The sequence below is a fragment of the Poecilia formosa genome, unplaced genomic scaffold (genome assembly GCF_000485575.1).
Source record: "Poecilia formosa unplaced genomic scaffold, Poecilia_formosa-5.1.2 Scaffold130, whole genome shotgun sequence".
Taxonomy (NCBI): Eukaryota; Metazoa; Chordata; class Actinopteri; order Cyprinodontiformes; family Poeciliidae; genus Poecilia; species Poecilia formosa.
The window spans coordinates 484,539-499,891 of record NW_006800069.1 but is presented as its reverse complement, the minus strand read 5'-3'; the positions used below and the strand labels follow the sequence as shown (position 1 = coordinate 499,891).

Sequence of the window (15,353 nt, the reverse complement as noted above, 5' to 3'; positions counted from 1 at the left end):
AACTTTTTCTAATTCAGGGTCTATAAGTCCAGTTTTTCATGTAATAGAGAAGAATATGCTTCTTATTTATTTATTTTTTTAGATTGTCTTTCCCTTCCATGAAAAGGTAACCTTGTGTCATTTTTTTTTATCCACCCAGAAACATGTCGTACGCTTTGTCCGAGGAGCAAGTCCTGTGCGTCATTTGCATGGACAGCTTCAACGATCCGGTGTCCATCCCATGCGGCCACAACTTCTGCCTTGAATGCATAAAAGGCTTCTGGGACGCAAGCCACAAGTCTGAATGTCCGCTGTGCAAAGAGAGCTTCCAAACCCGTCCAGACCTCAGGGTCAACATCGTCTTAAAAGACATTACCGAACAATTCAAAAGGTACGGATCTGTTACAATATCGTACAATGATTGAACATGTTGCTCTGCCATTTCACTAAACCCGAGTTCCGTGTCACGACAAAAAGGTCTATGAGGAGAAAACAAGCAAGCAGGCCAGAGCCGGCGCCGAGGAAAAACTCCTCCAGACGGTCCTTAAAAGCCGACAGCGTAACTTGCGACATCTGCAGCGAAGACAAGCTGACGGCGGTGAAGTCATGCCTGGTCTGCCAGGCGTCTTACTGCGAAATGCACCTGGTGCCTCACCTGAGGGATCCGGTGATGACGAAGCACAGGCTGACGGATCCGGCCACCTTCAGCACAAGTCACCTGTGCAGAAACCACAACAAGCCCCTGGAGATGTTCTGCAAGAAGGAGCAGACCCCCGTGTGCGCGAGCTGCACCGAGAGGGACCACAAGCACCACGAAGTCGTTCCTATGGAGAAAGAGAGCAGGCGGGTTAAGGTATTATTTCAGCGACAAGGCAGTTCAAAGTGCTTTGCACCATAAAAATATCATTCAAGTGATACAATTTTGTCAAATGCCACCAATGAAATCATCAATACATGCTGATCAATGATTCATTTACTACTAGTCAAAAGTGGGACTTTAGAACTCCATCTTCCTGGTTTTAGTCAGAACGCAGCAGCAGCAGCAGCAGCGTTCTGGATCATTGCTTGGCTTTTATCACCCACTAAGTTGTTTTATTTTACTCTCATTTACACCAAACTATTTATTTCATAACCTTCTGAACCAAGTTCTATTGGTCTTTAAGACAATCTGTGCTGCTACTTTAATTTTTTTTTTTGTTCAGGCACAGCTGAAGGTGGTTCAAGCAGAGATTCAAGAGATGATCCAGACCAGACTGAAAAAGACTGAGGAGATCAAGAACTCCGTGGAGCTGAGCAGGGTAAGGCTTTTAGTTCAGTTCAAATTCACTTCACTGCATGTTTATACTGTCAAGGTGTCCAATAGATTTATTGCATTATCTGCAATCATTACTGCTGCTGCTATATCAACACATCATCAGGAGTTCTTGGTGTTTGATTGAAATGTTCTAGTACAGCTAAAAAAATAATTAGTGAAACCCTTGTTGTCAGTCATCTCAGGAAGTGAATATATTTTATAGAACCGTCACACATAGAGTGATACGTTCCAAGCCTTTTGATGGTTATGGCTTTTAGATAATGATAACCCAAACTCAGCACGTTATTAAACAATTATCAATAGACTGATATGTGTCGTCCAGCTCTGAGCTGAGTTATCAACAAGTCTTATCAAAACAGAATAAATGTGCTCAGTGGGACCTGCAGTTTGTTTTCAATATATTCACAAAGAACAATTCTATGCACATTCTGGAAATAATAATAATAAAAAAATTTACACATCTAACTTGTTTTTCTTTAGTCTGTGAAATCGGTTTTCGTTTTCTCTACACTTGCAGATAGAGAAGGAAAAGGAGATACAAACCAGTGTTCACGTAGCCAACCTGGCAATAAATGCCATCGAGAGAAACCAGGCTCTGCTCATCGAGGAGCTCGAAGAAAAGCACGAAGCAGCGAAACGGAGAGCCGAGGATCTTCTGGAAGAGCTCGACCAGGAGCTCGGCGAACTGCAGAGGAGACGCAGCGAGCTGCAGTACCTGGAGAACACCAAGGATCCACTGCATCTGCTGCAGGTCAGACCTGGACTGATCACCACAAAAAGATCATTTTAAACTGATAGGACATAACGCAATCTAATATATCAGATTATACCAGGTCAATTTCACCGATGTAGCCATGACAGCAGCGATACCAGGCTTGTTTCTGCCTGTTAAATGTGTTTGTTGTGTTCACTGAATGAATCATTTTAGAGCTTCCCCTGTCTGAGCTCTCCGCTGTCGACAACGAACTGGTCCGAGGTCAGTGTTGACCCCGACATCTACATAAGACGCGTGAGGACGACCTTCTCCAAGCTGGTGGACCTCTGCCAAGAACTTGAAAAGAACCTTTGTGCTGAAGGTCTGTGACTAATTAATTGACATTGCATTCAATGTTTCTCTGAAGTCCTTCATGAAGATTTTACTTTGCTCATTTCCAAGTTGATTTATGAAATGGTTTGAATCGATTGTTTTTTCCCGTTTCTTTTCAGAAGTCACCAAGATGGTCAAATTTGCAGGTATGAGTATGAAGCTTTAAGGTAGTGAAGGAAATGTATTTTTCTCTAACACTGAACCAAAATGTTCAGGGTTTACCAGGACAAACATGAAAAACTTCAGTGATACTTAGAATAATTTCAGACCTGATAGTTTGGTAGGCTTGGTTTGATTAGGTGCAACATTTGTTTTGTAACGTTTTCAGCTGCTGCGGTTTGTTTTCACACTGCGCCTCTGTCAGATGAACCAAACCTTTTGAGAAACCTGCTGAGTGAACAAGCAAACAATGTTGGCTTTTGAACAATGTTGGCTCTGTACCAAGAACCTCTGAAGAAGACATAAGCGCAATTTCCTTCTTCATAAAATGTGAATGAAAATGGACCTCAAAACATTTCTCCTGCTAGTGTTAGACACACATTGGTTTTGGTTTCTGGTTTTGGTTTCGCTTCCTGCATTTGGAACAGTTCCTGGTCCTTTTGCTGTTCACATAGTTCCACCAGAGTTTGCTTTTATGTTCCGCATCAAAGTTCGATTTGACCTCCCCGAACGAACCGGACTAAACGAACTAAAGTTTGATTAAAGCGGACTAAACAGGGATGATGTGAAGTCACCTTTAGAGAGATTAACATTGTTTACATTTATCCATCCTCAGTGGATGTGACTCTGGACCCTGCGACTGCTGCCAGCTGGCTGCTTCTGTCCCCGGATGGTAAAAAGGTACATTTTACTGAGAGACTGCATCATCCCTCACTATAACCAGCTCTTCAGAGTTTTAGACATGTTAGTTTTGGACTAACAAATATCATGACGGTTATCCACAGGTGAGCCTGAGCTCCCAACAAAGAAAGCATGCGCTCCCGAATAACTCTCGCAGGTTCGATTCCTGTGTTGCCGTTCTGGGGAAACAAAGCTTCACCTCCGGGAGACGATACTGGGTGGTCAAGGTAAGAGGTTGACAGAATCACAACCATTGCTGAACAGTGACACACAGTGTAGGAGAATTGCTAACTTGGATGCAATGTATAACTCAGAGATGGTTGAGAATTGCGGTTTGAATCTTGTCTGATGTAGCAAGGAGTTTTAAGATTTGACCTTTGAATTAGATGACTAATTCACCCAACTGAATCCCCTTGTGAAATCTTGTCAGTTGTTTAATTTTGTGTTCTGATTTATTTAATAGGTAGGGGATAAAACAGACTGGGATCTTGGTGTGGCCAAGGAGTCCATTAACAGGAAGGGTTCCATAACCGTCCGTCCAGACAGCGGCTACTGGGCAATCTGCAGGCGGAAGGGGGAGAGTCTCCGGGCCTGCGCCGGACCCTCCGTCGTCCTCAACCTCCATGAAATCCCTACGAAAGTGGGCATTTTCCTGGACTACGAAGAAGGATCAGTGTCATTCTACAACGCTGACGCAAAGACTCACATCTACACCTACAAAGGATGTTGTTTTTCTGAGCCCCTGTACCCATACTTTAATCCGTGCCTTCACGACAATGGGAGGAACACAGCGCCACTGATTATCTGCCCAGTGGAAACTGGGTTTACTGTAGAGAGTACAGTGAACTGAAGCTCAAGTCAATTAAACAGATACAATGAAGTCTCATTTTCACCTGATTACTCCCAGCTCATTTTAAAGGCTTAAGGAAAACATTGTAGTTATGTTTTTGTATTTCATGTTTAATACCAGAAAACTAATGAGAGGATTCAGGGAATTTCAGAACTCAGTTTAGATTTTAAAGCCCTTATTGTAAATTACAGTGTAATTTTCTGTCCCTTTATTGCTTAATGGCCAGTGTTTATAATTCTCATTTTTCTTTGGGACTTGTTGCAGTTTTTACCTTCCACAAACCAAGAGTTTTGAGCAAAGCCAGAAACAGTGAATTATCTTGTTATATGGCTTGTTGAATCTTTTGCCGTCCGTTTTTCCAACATTGCTTTTGTCCACTGTGTTGTTTAATAAAGGTTAACATTGTTTAGACGTATGATATCGCATCTCAACATGTTCATCTTTCATTTTCCTCTCACAGGTTCTGTGATGTTTGGTGTTTTTAGGGGGCAGAAGTCAATGTGTTAACCTTACCGCGGCAGACATCACATTGGTGCACCGGGGGCGGGAGTTAGGTCAGACCATCTCGTTTAGTTAGTTTGTAATTATAAGTATAAGAGCTCTACAAAACATTGCTTGAACACAGTTCTTGTCTGGAACTGGAGAAAAACACAAAAGGTGTGCTAAACAGCGTCTGATTAGCACATATTAAAATATAATCAAAATATTTAGGCATGAGGTGTAAATGCTACCAAGTCTGATCATTTCTAAAATAAATCCACTGTTATGCAACACCTGACCACATGGTATGAAAACATTTTTTTAAAGGAGCAAATGTCTCATTCTCTGAGCATCTACCGGGAACATCGGGAACCGGTTCAACTGCATGGTTGGACAAGAATGAATTGCGGGCATTGTGCTTTCAGTTCAGGACTATTTATGACTTAATTTTTAAATAAACGTATCAAATGACGTTGCAAATGCAAGACTTTGTTGAGGAAACAGTGCAAAACCAATAACTGGGAAACTTGCTGATGTGGCTTTCAGTCAGCGTGTTTTAGAAGGTCACACAAAAATGAGGAAGAAATGCAAAGAACACATGACGCATGTGTGTCAACAATCCCTTTTGTTGTTCACACACTTTGTTGTTTGTTAATGGTTGATAAGAAGCGGAACTGTAATCCGAAATGTAAATATAAAGCTGTCGCCAAGACAATGAGACAGCTGTAGAGAAAAACTTTAAATCCAGGTGGTTCTGTATTGAGTCCTCTTGTTGATGTCCCTGTTAAAGATTAGATATTCAGGGAATGCTTGTTTCAATATTATGTCAATCCAATACTAAATGTAAAAGAATGTGGCCTTTTTAAATCAAAGCGACCTTTATTCAAATCAGCTTCAGGGTTTCACGAGATGTCAGGGAAACACTGACATCTAGTGGTGAGCTAGAGTTACAGCAGCTATTTCATTATTTTCACAAAACATCGAATCTCTGTGTCCAGAAAACCCTCTTAAATCTGCCTGTTCCTTTTTAAGTTTAAAATGTAGATTAACAATGTGGATTCTATCATGTTTTTTCTAGAGCAAAAAAATTTATGTCATTCCCTTTAGGATTATATTATTTTGTTTCATGTTCAGGTTAATCCCACCTAAAGAATTTCCTTCATCACAACTTTATTTCATGCAATCACTCACTGTTTACCCACAAGTTACAGCAGTTAATGCATTCAAGTTTAAACGGCATAATATATAGAATATCAGCTACCATAGTATCAATGTTAGCAATCATAAAGGACTGATGAGATTGCAGATTTTTTAGGGTATTTCATTTTCTCTTCAATTTATTCAGCTTTTTGATGATATTTCTGGCCGGTTGGATGGTCTCTCTCCTCTTCTTACAAACAGCACCCTTTAATACTTGAACATTTTAAATTTCAGACATTTTGTTAAGCTGACCATAACATAACAATTCCCTTCTCTCTTGGTCTCTCTCTCTTTCATCCTCTGAGCTTGGTCCTCTACCAGAGGCCTGGGAGGTTGAGGGTTCTGTCCAGTATCTTGGCTTACCTATTCTTACTTAAATTAGGTTTGTATGCTTTACTCAAGTCTCACTAAATTGTTTATTCAACTCAAGTAATGTGAGTAATGTACATGTTTGGCCTGAGAAAAGTACAAGACTACGTTATTTTGAGTAAACTGGATTTGACTGTTTTTGTTACTGGAGCGAATGCTTCAGCTCAGTAGTGCGTAGTAAAGTGCGGGAAGCTTCCAGGATGTTTGTGGACTTGAACATTGGTAGAAGCAGAGCTTCTTTAAAGGTGAGTTATTAATCTTCAGTATATTTTCATGTGTCATGTATGCCTTTACTACTCGCATATGTGGTTACAGGTTGATTTTTCTTTAAACAGATAATGCACAAAAGTCTTAATATAATAATATGCTTATAGCATATTAGCATATTAGCCTGCAAATGTTGGCTCATGGGTCCAACATTGGCTAAAACCGCCACGCCTTTTACTTGAGAGCCTTTAATGTTTTTGTCCATTGTTGTGGAAAAAAAACTATTACCAAGCACTGTTCAGGTAAAATCTCTCAATCAGGTTTATTTATGAATTGTGCACAATACAGAGTAGGACAATCAATCATGAAGCAGTTCTGGATGGAAAGCTCTGCCAGGCAGAGACAACATGAGTCTTATGTAAAAGGACATTTCTACAATTTTTATGGTGGGAAGTGAAAAATTATCCCATACATTTTAAGACATTACATATTCATTCAGTCATTGAAACATTATTCTGTATGATGAAACAAAATCATATACACAGATTACGAAAAACCCACTGGCATTCGTCCATTCATCCCTTTATTGTTTCACCTCTGTTAGGTAGGAAAAGTTACCTTGCAGCCTCTCCTTGCCAGGGAGACGGTCATCGATGTGTTTTGTCATCTTTCACAAAACTTTAAAAGGAGACATTTGAAATAATGTATTTGGAAGCAAAGTACCAGCGGAATACCAAACAGTTTTCTAAGTAATATTTCCAACTGCTTAAATAAGAAATTATTTTAATCCCAAAATCTTCCCTGCAAAACAAGTGCATGCATTTCAATCCTTAGACATCCCTAGCTTAATTTTGTGTTGCTTATGTTAATTTTAAATCCTAAATGTAAATTAAAAGTTTAGGTGATATTAAGTCCTCCTCCTATGAAAATCTAATTAAAATTTAATATAATCTCATCCTCTTTGATTTAAATATAACCCACGTTATAATCAACAAGTAAAATTTTAATGTTGCCCCATCTGATTCTAGTGCACCCACTTCAAAATAAAATAAAACAGTTTCAAAGTGATTTTCATCCTCTTTGATTCTAAATAAACCCAAGTTATAAACCACCAGGCAACATTTGATTTCATTGTCTTTGGTCAAAATTAAACATGAAAAACCAATTAATTTCTGAAGTTGATTTTCTCTTTCAAAAGCATATTTAAGGATAACAGGACAGTGTGAATCTTCACTCTCCGCTTCGGTCACTCGCCAGTGGACCAGCAATAGTTCTTAGTGGAGAGCCTTTCAGAAACATCCAAACTCGCTGTTGCTCTGGACGTTGTCCTCTCTGGTGTCAAAAGTTGAAGTACTTGGTACTTGGTAGAGTGAAGTTTTGCTGCTCACTCTGTTGCTGTGTCAGATTTAAAGTCATGATCTAGATGGACGTTACAGACAGGTCATCCTTCACAGTGGTTGATGTGGATTCAGGTTGTTCCTTCTTGCCCCTCTCCTCCACTTGGTCTCGGCGTTGCTGCAGTGAAATCCTCCCCTGTCTCTCTCCTCCGGCTTCCTGTCAGTCCAACTGGTCCTGGCGTTGGATCTTTGGGTTGTTCAGATCGTCCCTCAGGAAATGTCCATGTTGTCCACAGATGAAACAAGCGTCAATAGTTCAGAGTCGTCTTCTCTCACAGCTCTGAAGCATGTTTAGCTTTTCTTCCTCTATCCTGATACTGGACAGCAGACCAGCCGAGGTTGTTAAAGCTCAGTCTCACACAGTTTTCAGCCCAAATGCCCAACAGGAGACTGACAGTTGTCCCCTGGGGGTGATGGAGGTTTTCTTTGTCTTCTTGATCCTCCAGATCTTCTCGATCATTTTCATCGGCTGGTTTTGTAGGAGGGACATCATCTGGTCCATGGGAGGACAGGTTTGAGGAGTTGAGGTCAGAGGTCAGATGAACCACGGGAGGCTCAGACAGAGGGAAAGAGAAAAAGAAAATAGAAATCGATTAGGGTTTGTTTTATCATTTTCCTTGATGTTTTCTATACATATACATTTATATTTATGAATCTTATTCTAACCTTTTACGTGATCATATAGTTTTAGTCATTTATTATCCATCCAGTATTATGGCTGCTGTTTGTGGAAAAGTTTGTCAGAGAAACCTCAGGGCTAATTGTTGGTACAACTCTTAGAGCTGATTTTAGTACGAAAGGGTCCCTTATAAATAAAATGTATTAACTGACTGATCCTTTTAAGAAATAATTTTTTTATTTATATATTCAAACCCACAAAAGAAAAATGAAACATATTAATGCCTGTAATTTATCAACAAAAGATTTACGTTCAGCATTTAATTCCAAACAATTCACCCTGAGGAGGAGATTACGTGCTGGAATCGCTTAGACCCATTCTTCCTGAATTGGGTGGGATTTCCTCTTCAGACTGCAAACGTCTTCACAGAATCCAACAAATCAGCTTTGTGGTCGCTCTGCCTCTTAATCCTCTAAGAGGGGCCTTTATAAAGGTCTTTAGGATTCTCTAAAGGTTTGGTTCCCTCAATTTTGAAAACCAAAACTCAAGGAATCACCTGCCTTATTGACCTTCCTTACGGCTCGTGTTCAGTCAGGGTGCTGGATTTGGGATGGAACCCTCCATGGATGGTTAGTAGTTTCCGAGTCTTAACATCTGTGGTGTTTATCTCCTCCTTTGGCCAGCTAATTATTCCTGCAGGGTCTCTGATTACTGGTAAGGCGTAGCTATTTATTGCACGGCTCTTGTTCTTGCCATTGAGCTGGCTTCTCAGGACTTGCCTTATTCGTTGGAGGTATTTGGCTGTGGCTCCTTTCCTTGTGACCTCGTCAAGGTTGCCATTTGCTTGTGGTATTCCCAGGTACTTGCGCCTGTGCTCTATGTCTGCTGTTGTTCCATCTGGGAGTGAGAAACCTTCTGTGTGGATGACCTTCCCTCTCTTTGTGACCATCCGGCCACACTTCTCTAGTCTGAATGACATCCCAATGTCAGTGCTGCAGATCCTGGTGGTGTGGATCAGTGAGTCAATGTCTCGCTCTCTCTTGGCGTACAGCTTGATGTCATCCATGTAGAGGAGGAGACTTTTGGTGGCTGCATTCTTGAGTCGGTATCCGTAGCCAGTCTCTTTTGAAGTTTGGAGCCATCCCATCCTTTCAAACAGCGATGGTGGTCAGAGGGGCTTTCCCCCCCATTGCTCCTTCCCACCTGCCTCACCCAGAGAACCAGGCCGCTGCTGCTGGGACCTCTGTCCGTGGAACGCCGGCTCCTTCGTCCAAAGAGGCGCAGGTGATTCTTCTTTGTGGCTGTGTCCTTGAGCTACAGGCGCGGCACCTGTAGCTCTGTATGTTTTTCTTTTTGTTGCCACCATTTGGATCACAGCCACGGAGGGGCATCTGCCTGCGCCTGCTTACCAGCAAGTTTCTGGAGGTCCATATGGTGGCTTGGGTGAGCCACATCTCCGTGAAGTCTTTTGTTGCTATTTTACGGTGGCTCACCCCGTGCAGCATTAGCTGCGTGTTGAGGACCTCCCTTGCTGGCAAGTATGGGAATTGCAAGGAGCCGGCCTTTGTCCACAGGTCCACAGCAGCGCTGCACTCCCACAGAAGGGGCCTCACCGACTCCGGGTCGGGGGCAGATGTCGCGGGAGTGCATGACGGCTCTGACCGGGAGGATCCCATGAGCCACCATCCTAGAGTCTGTTTGGAAGGACGGGATGGCTCGCATTGATGATTTGGCTGAGGGGGTTCAGACCTATGCAGAACAGCAGTGGGGCAGAGAGTTTCCTGGAAAGAATTATGATTCTTTCCAGAGTTTTTGATCTTTGCCCCATTTGATTGACACTTGTGCAAGTGGTTTGCAGTGGCAGTTTTTTTTTTTTTTTTTTTTTTTTTTTTAAATATCCTCCTGACTACGAGGAAAAAAAAAATTGTCCAATCACCTGTTTTTTTTTAATTCCACATTCTTTGTAAGGTAATTAGCATACTTATGCACTTACTTTGTCTCTTCCCATAAAATGTATTACTGATGAACACCATTTTTATGAATTAGAAAAAGGTACGTAAAAGTCCCACCCCTCACATGTGGTATCATTGAAAAGCCCTAAGTGTCCTCTCTAGATACCAAAAGGAATTAATTCAGAAGAATGCAGGGGGTGGGAGATATTCAAGTTTAGATATGTCCTCTACAGAGGACAAAAATTAACTACTGGTAGTCAGGAGGATAATATATACTGCAAACTGCAAACCACTTGCACAAGTGTCCACTGCTGTTCTGCATCTGAACACCCTCAGCCAAACCATCAACAAGACTGGCTACGGATACCGACTCAAGAACGGGGCCACCATTCATGTTACCCTAACCCTCCTCTACATGGATGACATCAAGCTGTACGCCAAGAGCGAGCGAGACATCGACTCACTAATACACACTGCCAGGATCTACAGCACTGACATTGGGATGTCATTCGGACTAGAGAAGTGTGGTTGGATGGTTACAAGGAGAGGGAAGGTCATCCACACAGAAGGGGTCTCACTCCCAGAAGGAACAACAGCAGACATAGAGCACAGGTGCAAGTACCTGGGAATACCACAAGCAAATGGCAACCTTGACGAGGTCACAAGGAAAGGAGCCACAGCCAAATACCTCCAACGAATAAGGCAAGTCCTGAGAAACCAGCTCAATGGCAAGAACAAGAAGATCTGTGCGATAAACAGCTACGCCTTGCCAGTAATCAGAGACCCTGCAGGAATAACTAGCTGGCTAATGGAGGAGATAAACGCCACAGATGTTAAGACTTGGAAACTATTAACCATCCATGGAGGGTTCCACCCCAAATCCAGCACCCTGACTGAACACGAGCCACAAGGAAGGTCAATAAGGCAGGTGATTCCTTGAGTTTTGGTTTTCTAAATTGAGGGAACCAAACTTTTAGAGAATCCTAAAGACCTTTATTGGAAATAAAGGCGCCTCTTTACAAAGCTGGACTCAAGGACAGCACAGAGGCCCTCATCCTAGCTGCACAGGAACAGGCCCTAAACACCAGAGTAATAGAGGCTCAGATCTACCACACCAAACAAGACCCAAGGGGTAGATTGCGCAAGGAGGCCCCTGAGACAGTCCAGCACATAACAGCAGGATGCAAGATGCTGGCAGGGAAAGCGTACATGGAACGACATAACCAAGTGGCGGGCATAGTGTGCAGGAACATCTGTGCAGAATATGGACTGGATCAAAGTGGGGAACACCCCCAAAGGTGGTGGAGAATGACCGAGCCAAGATCCTGTGGGACTTCCAGATCCAGACAGACAAAATGGTAATGGCAAATCAACCGGACATTGTGGTGGTGGATAAAGAACAGAGGAAAGCCGTTGTGGTGGATGTAGCAATACCAAGTGACCACAACATCAGGAAAAAGGAGCACGAGAAACTGGAGAAATACCAGGGCCTCAGAGAGGAACTGGAGAAGGTCTGGAAGGTGAAGACCACAGTACCATACCATACCATACCATACCATACCATACCAACTTTATTTATGAAGCACTTTATACACCAATAAATTGATTAAAAGCAGAAGAAAACTGACCAGCAGTAGAAGGGTTAAGATCACGACAGAACCGAGCTGCAGCGCGTGTTTTAGCTTTAGCAGAGGACAGCGTTATCTCAAATAAAACAGCCATAAGGTCTGAAAATAATGAGTCACCAATCACTAAATTACAAACTGGTAGACCATAAGATAAAACCAGATTAAGACGGTGACCATGATCATGGGTAGCACCAGTCACAGACTGCACAAAATTAAAAGAATTAATAGCATTAAGAAATGACTGAGCCATAGGTAAAGTAGGACAACAGACATAAATATTAAAATCACCAACAATTATCAGCCAAGAAATCAGAAAAGTCATTTATAAAGGTTTTTTTTTTGTACTTTAGTGGCCGATAGACCGCTGCACACAGCACAGTGTGAGAGCTGCCAAGTTCAAATAGGCTAATCTCAAAGCTAATCCCATAGTAGTTGTTTAACTGCTTACAAGTAAAACAACTTTTAAAAACAGTCACTATTCCTCCACTGGACCCTGACATCCTCGCAGCATCAAAATAGCCACAGTTCTGCGGTTCAAGTTCATTAAAAATGCTGGAGTCACCCAAACCACTTGTCCATGATTCTGTTATAAATAAAACATCCAATCAATGAGAGGAAAAGAAATCCCTAATGACCAAAGTTTTATTTGTCAGCGACCTGGCATTTACCAAACCGATCCTGGCAGAAATCGGCGGGTCTACACCATCAGCTGGCATCCGGTACTCCTGGCAAAGAGGCCGCAGGTTGCTAGGATTCACCCTGCGCCTAAAGGGCCGAGGAGCGCAGGGGCCCTCGGGGCAGTCACCCCCAAAATGGAGCAGTGGCTAAAACAGGATCCCAGGAACAACATCAGTCATCTCAGTCCAGAAATGTACAGTTCTAGGCACAGCCAAGATACTGCGGCTCCCAGGCTTCTGGTAGAGGACCCGAGCTCAGAGGATGAAAGAGTCCACCTGCGGAAGGGTGAGAAGGGATTTTTTAATACATGTATTTATACACTTTGTCTGAGTATCTTCAAGTAGGTTTGATTTTAACTAGTGTTTCACCTTGCAGTAAACTACTTTTTTTTCCTTATGTGCACAACCATCACACATTTCCCAAATACAATGTGACCCCAACTCTGAAACTGTGAGTTTCTGTAACAGTATATGTTGAGTAACTGACGGAAATAACATGAACATACAATATTTAGGGCTCTCTAACAAGCACCATGATGTGCAGAAGTGCTCACATCCCATAACTATTTCTAGCATTTGCAATGCTGCTGCCAGAAATTCCAAGATATTTTACAATAAAGATGATTACTACAGATCAACACAAAGTGCTGCATAACTGTAAAGTGTAAGGAAAATAATTTGCAAATTTTCTACCTTTCTGATAACATTTTAAAACTTAGAAATCTGACTCGTTATCTGGGCCCCATCAGAGAACTTGGGAACAGGAAATTTAACAAAGCAAGTGATATCAGATCTGAACCTGTCCGAACAATATCATTTGACACATACGGTGCTCACAGAAAGGGACATTTTAAGGCTGCTTTTAAAGCAGGTGTTTCTGCTTTGTAACAGAATTCCTTTAACTCAAAAGAGTTAAAGCCAGTTCTTAGGAGTTTAAGATAAATCGTGTTGGTTTTTTTTCTCATTTCTGCCTTTGCAATGATTTAAACATCTCTTTCTGTAAATATTTCTGTCTTTGTTCTATAGACTACACTTGTTTCACAAAACATTAGGCAATATCAAGAACAGTTCGTTATAACTACAAAATTTCTGAAGAAATTTAACCAGGGCCTGCCAAAGTGTGCCTGTCGGTTGGAACCCAACATTCTGATGCTAAAAATTAGCCTCAATGCTAAAGTAAGCTACAATGTAGAGCCCAAACTTTTTGAGAGCAAGATCTACTTTTTCTCTCACCAGCCGCCTGAGATCTACCTCATGACACAAAGACATAAAAATTGCAAATTAAACTCTATTGACTTATTTTATATGCGAATATGCATCAGTTATAGCAGAAATAATAAAGTAACAGAAAACCTAACGCAGTTTCTTCCTCAGTGAGATTCTGACACTGGGAGCAGGTTACTGGTTTCTCAGTCAGAAGCTGGTTGCAAACCTGATGCCAGCAGGTGTCAGTCAGTCATGGTAGATCTGAACTTTGGTTTGATGACCTCAGTATGAGAAACTACAGACTGATAGGAGGAACCAAAGAGCCCAGTAAAGGCAAAGGCAAATCTTCGGAAGTCGGGATATAATTAATTTAATTTCACATAATTATCCTGGTAGAATTTGTTTAAACTTTATGAATATTTGTCCTATTCGACGCTTGTTGTGACGCATACTCACAAACTAACGAGGTCATTAGTCCAAGTTTGTCGTTTATTGAATGTTCAGAAACTACAGCGGGTGTGATGAGCCACAGCAACGTTAGACAAAGGTAAAACAACCCGAACAGATGATCAACTCTGAACCACTCCTACCTTTTTACTTTCTGTCTCTGTGTAGTTTAAGCACACCCGTTGCCGTGGCAACCGCCCCGCAAGCCGAGCAGATATTATGTTAAAAACACAACATTCAGTCCGTTACGATATCAGGTTTCCAGGCTTGATATTTATTTCTCGATTATTAATAAGCCTCTCATGAACACAGCGCTGGTTGAGTAGCTAATTTAAACTCCTGCTCTGCTCTTTTTCTGTTAATGGGACCGAAACGCACTGAATTGCGCAACACCTTGTTCAAACAATAATTACTCAGATTATTAATTTTAACACGTTTCGTTGATTTTTTTTATAATTATTATTTTTTAATGAAACTACAAACGTTTAGGATCTTAGTGACTATTTTTGATAAGCCCGCCAGAAGAGGAAGTGCTGCTCTCAGCGTCCTGGTGGCGTTCAGATTGCCATCTGTCGAGATCGACTCAAAACCTTCCGCGATCGACCGGTCGATCGCGATCGACGTATTGGGCACCCCTGATGTAGAGTAAGATAGATTTACTCCATTCAGTATATGAAAGTTAGTGTACAAGCTGAAATTAGCCAAAATGGTGATATTAGCCTAAATGCAGCCAGTGGCATGTGGGCTATAACTAGCATGTTGTCTTACAATGACTTCCTGCATACAGTGTGCTAAACATGGTTAATAAATAAACAAAATGATTTTAGGAAAAAGGCTACTATTAATGTGAGTTTGTGCACTGCGTTCTGATTTTACTTTTGCAAAAGTAAAAATTAATTGCTTACTTCGTGGCACTTGGTTACCAGTAAACACACCCATCTCTTAGCAACAGGTTAGCAACAAAAATTGTTATTGTTCAAAAAACATAAGATTTCTTCTGCTGTTTTGAAATATTACTCATTTTACATGAACAAGAATTGTTTACTTTGTGGAACTTTGTGGAACTTGGTTCCCAGAAAACGCGATCATCTCTTAGCAAC

The 15,353-nt window shown here is 41.5% G+C and overlaps 1 protein-coding gene across 1 annotated transcript in view; it reads left to right on the top strand.

Moving 5' to 3' along the window:
- The window catches only part of LOC103144636 (E3 ubiquitin-protein ligase TRIM39-like), an 8,068-nt gene extending 3,220 nt beyond the window's left edge, over nucleotides 1-4,848 (top strand). The window contains exons 2-10 of the mRNA XM_007561708.2: nucleotides 140-370; nucleotides 457-832; nucleotides 1,182-1,277; nucleotides 1,812-2,045; nucleotides 2,223-2,370; nucleotides 2,501-2,527; nucleotides 3,157-3,221; nucleotides 3,326-3,448; nucleotides 3,685-4,848. Of these exons, the coding sequence (XP_007561770.1) occupies nucleotides 144-370; nucleotides 457-832; nucleotides 1,182-1,277; nucleotides 1,812-2,045; nucleotides 2,223-2,370; nucleotides 2,501-2,527; nucleotides 3,157-3,221; nucleotides 3,326-3,448; nucleotides 3,685-4,071 (1,683 nt within the window). The 5' untranslated portion in view covers nucleotides 140-143 and the 3' untranslated portion in view covers nucleotides 4,072-4,848. The remainder of the gene's footprint in view (nucleotides 1-139; nucleotides 371-456; nucleotides 833-1,181; nucleotides 1,278-1,811; nucleotides 2,046-2,222; nucleotides 2,371-2,500; nucleotides 2,528-3,156; nucleotides 3,222-3,325; nucleotides 3,449-3,684) is intronic.
- The last annotated feature ends 10,505 nt before the right edge of the window (nucleotides 4,849-15,353 follow it).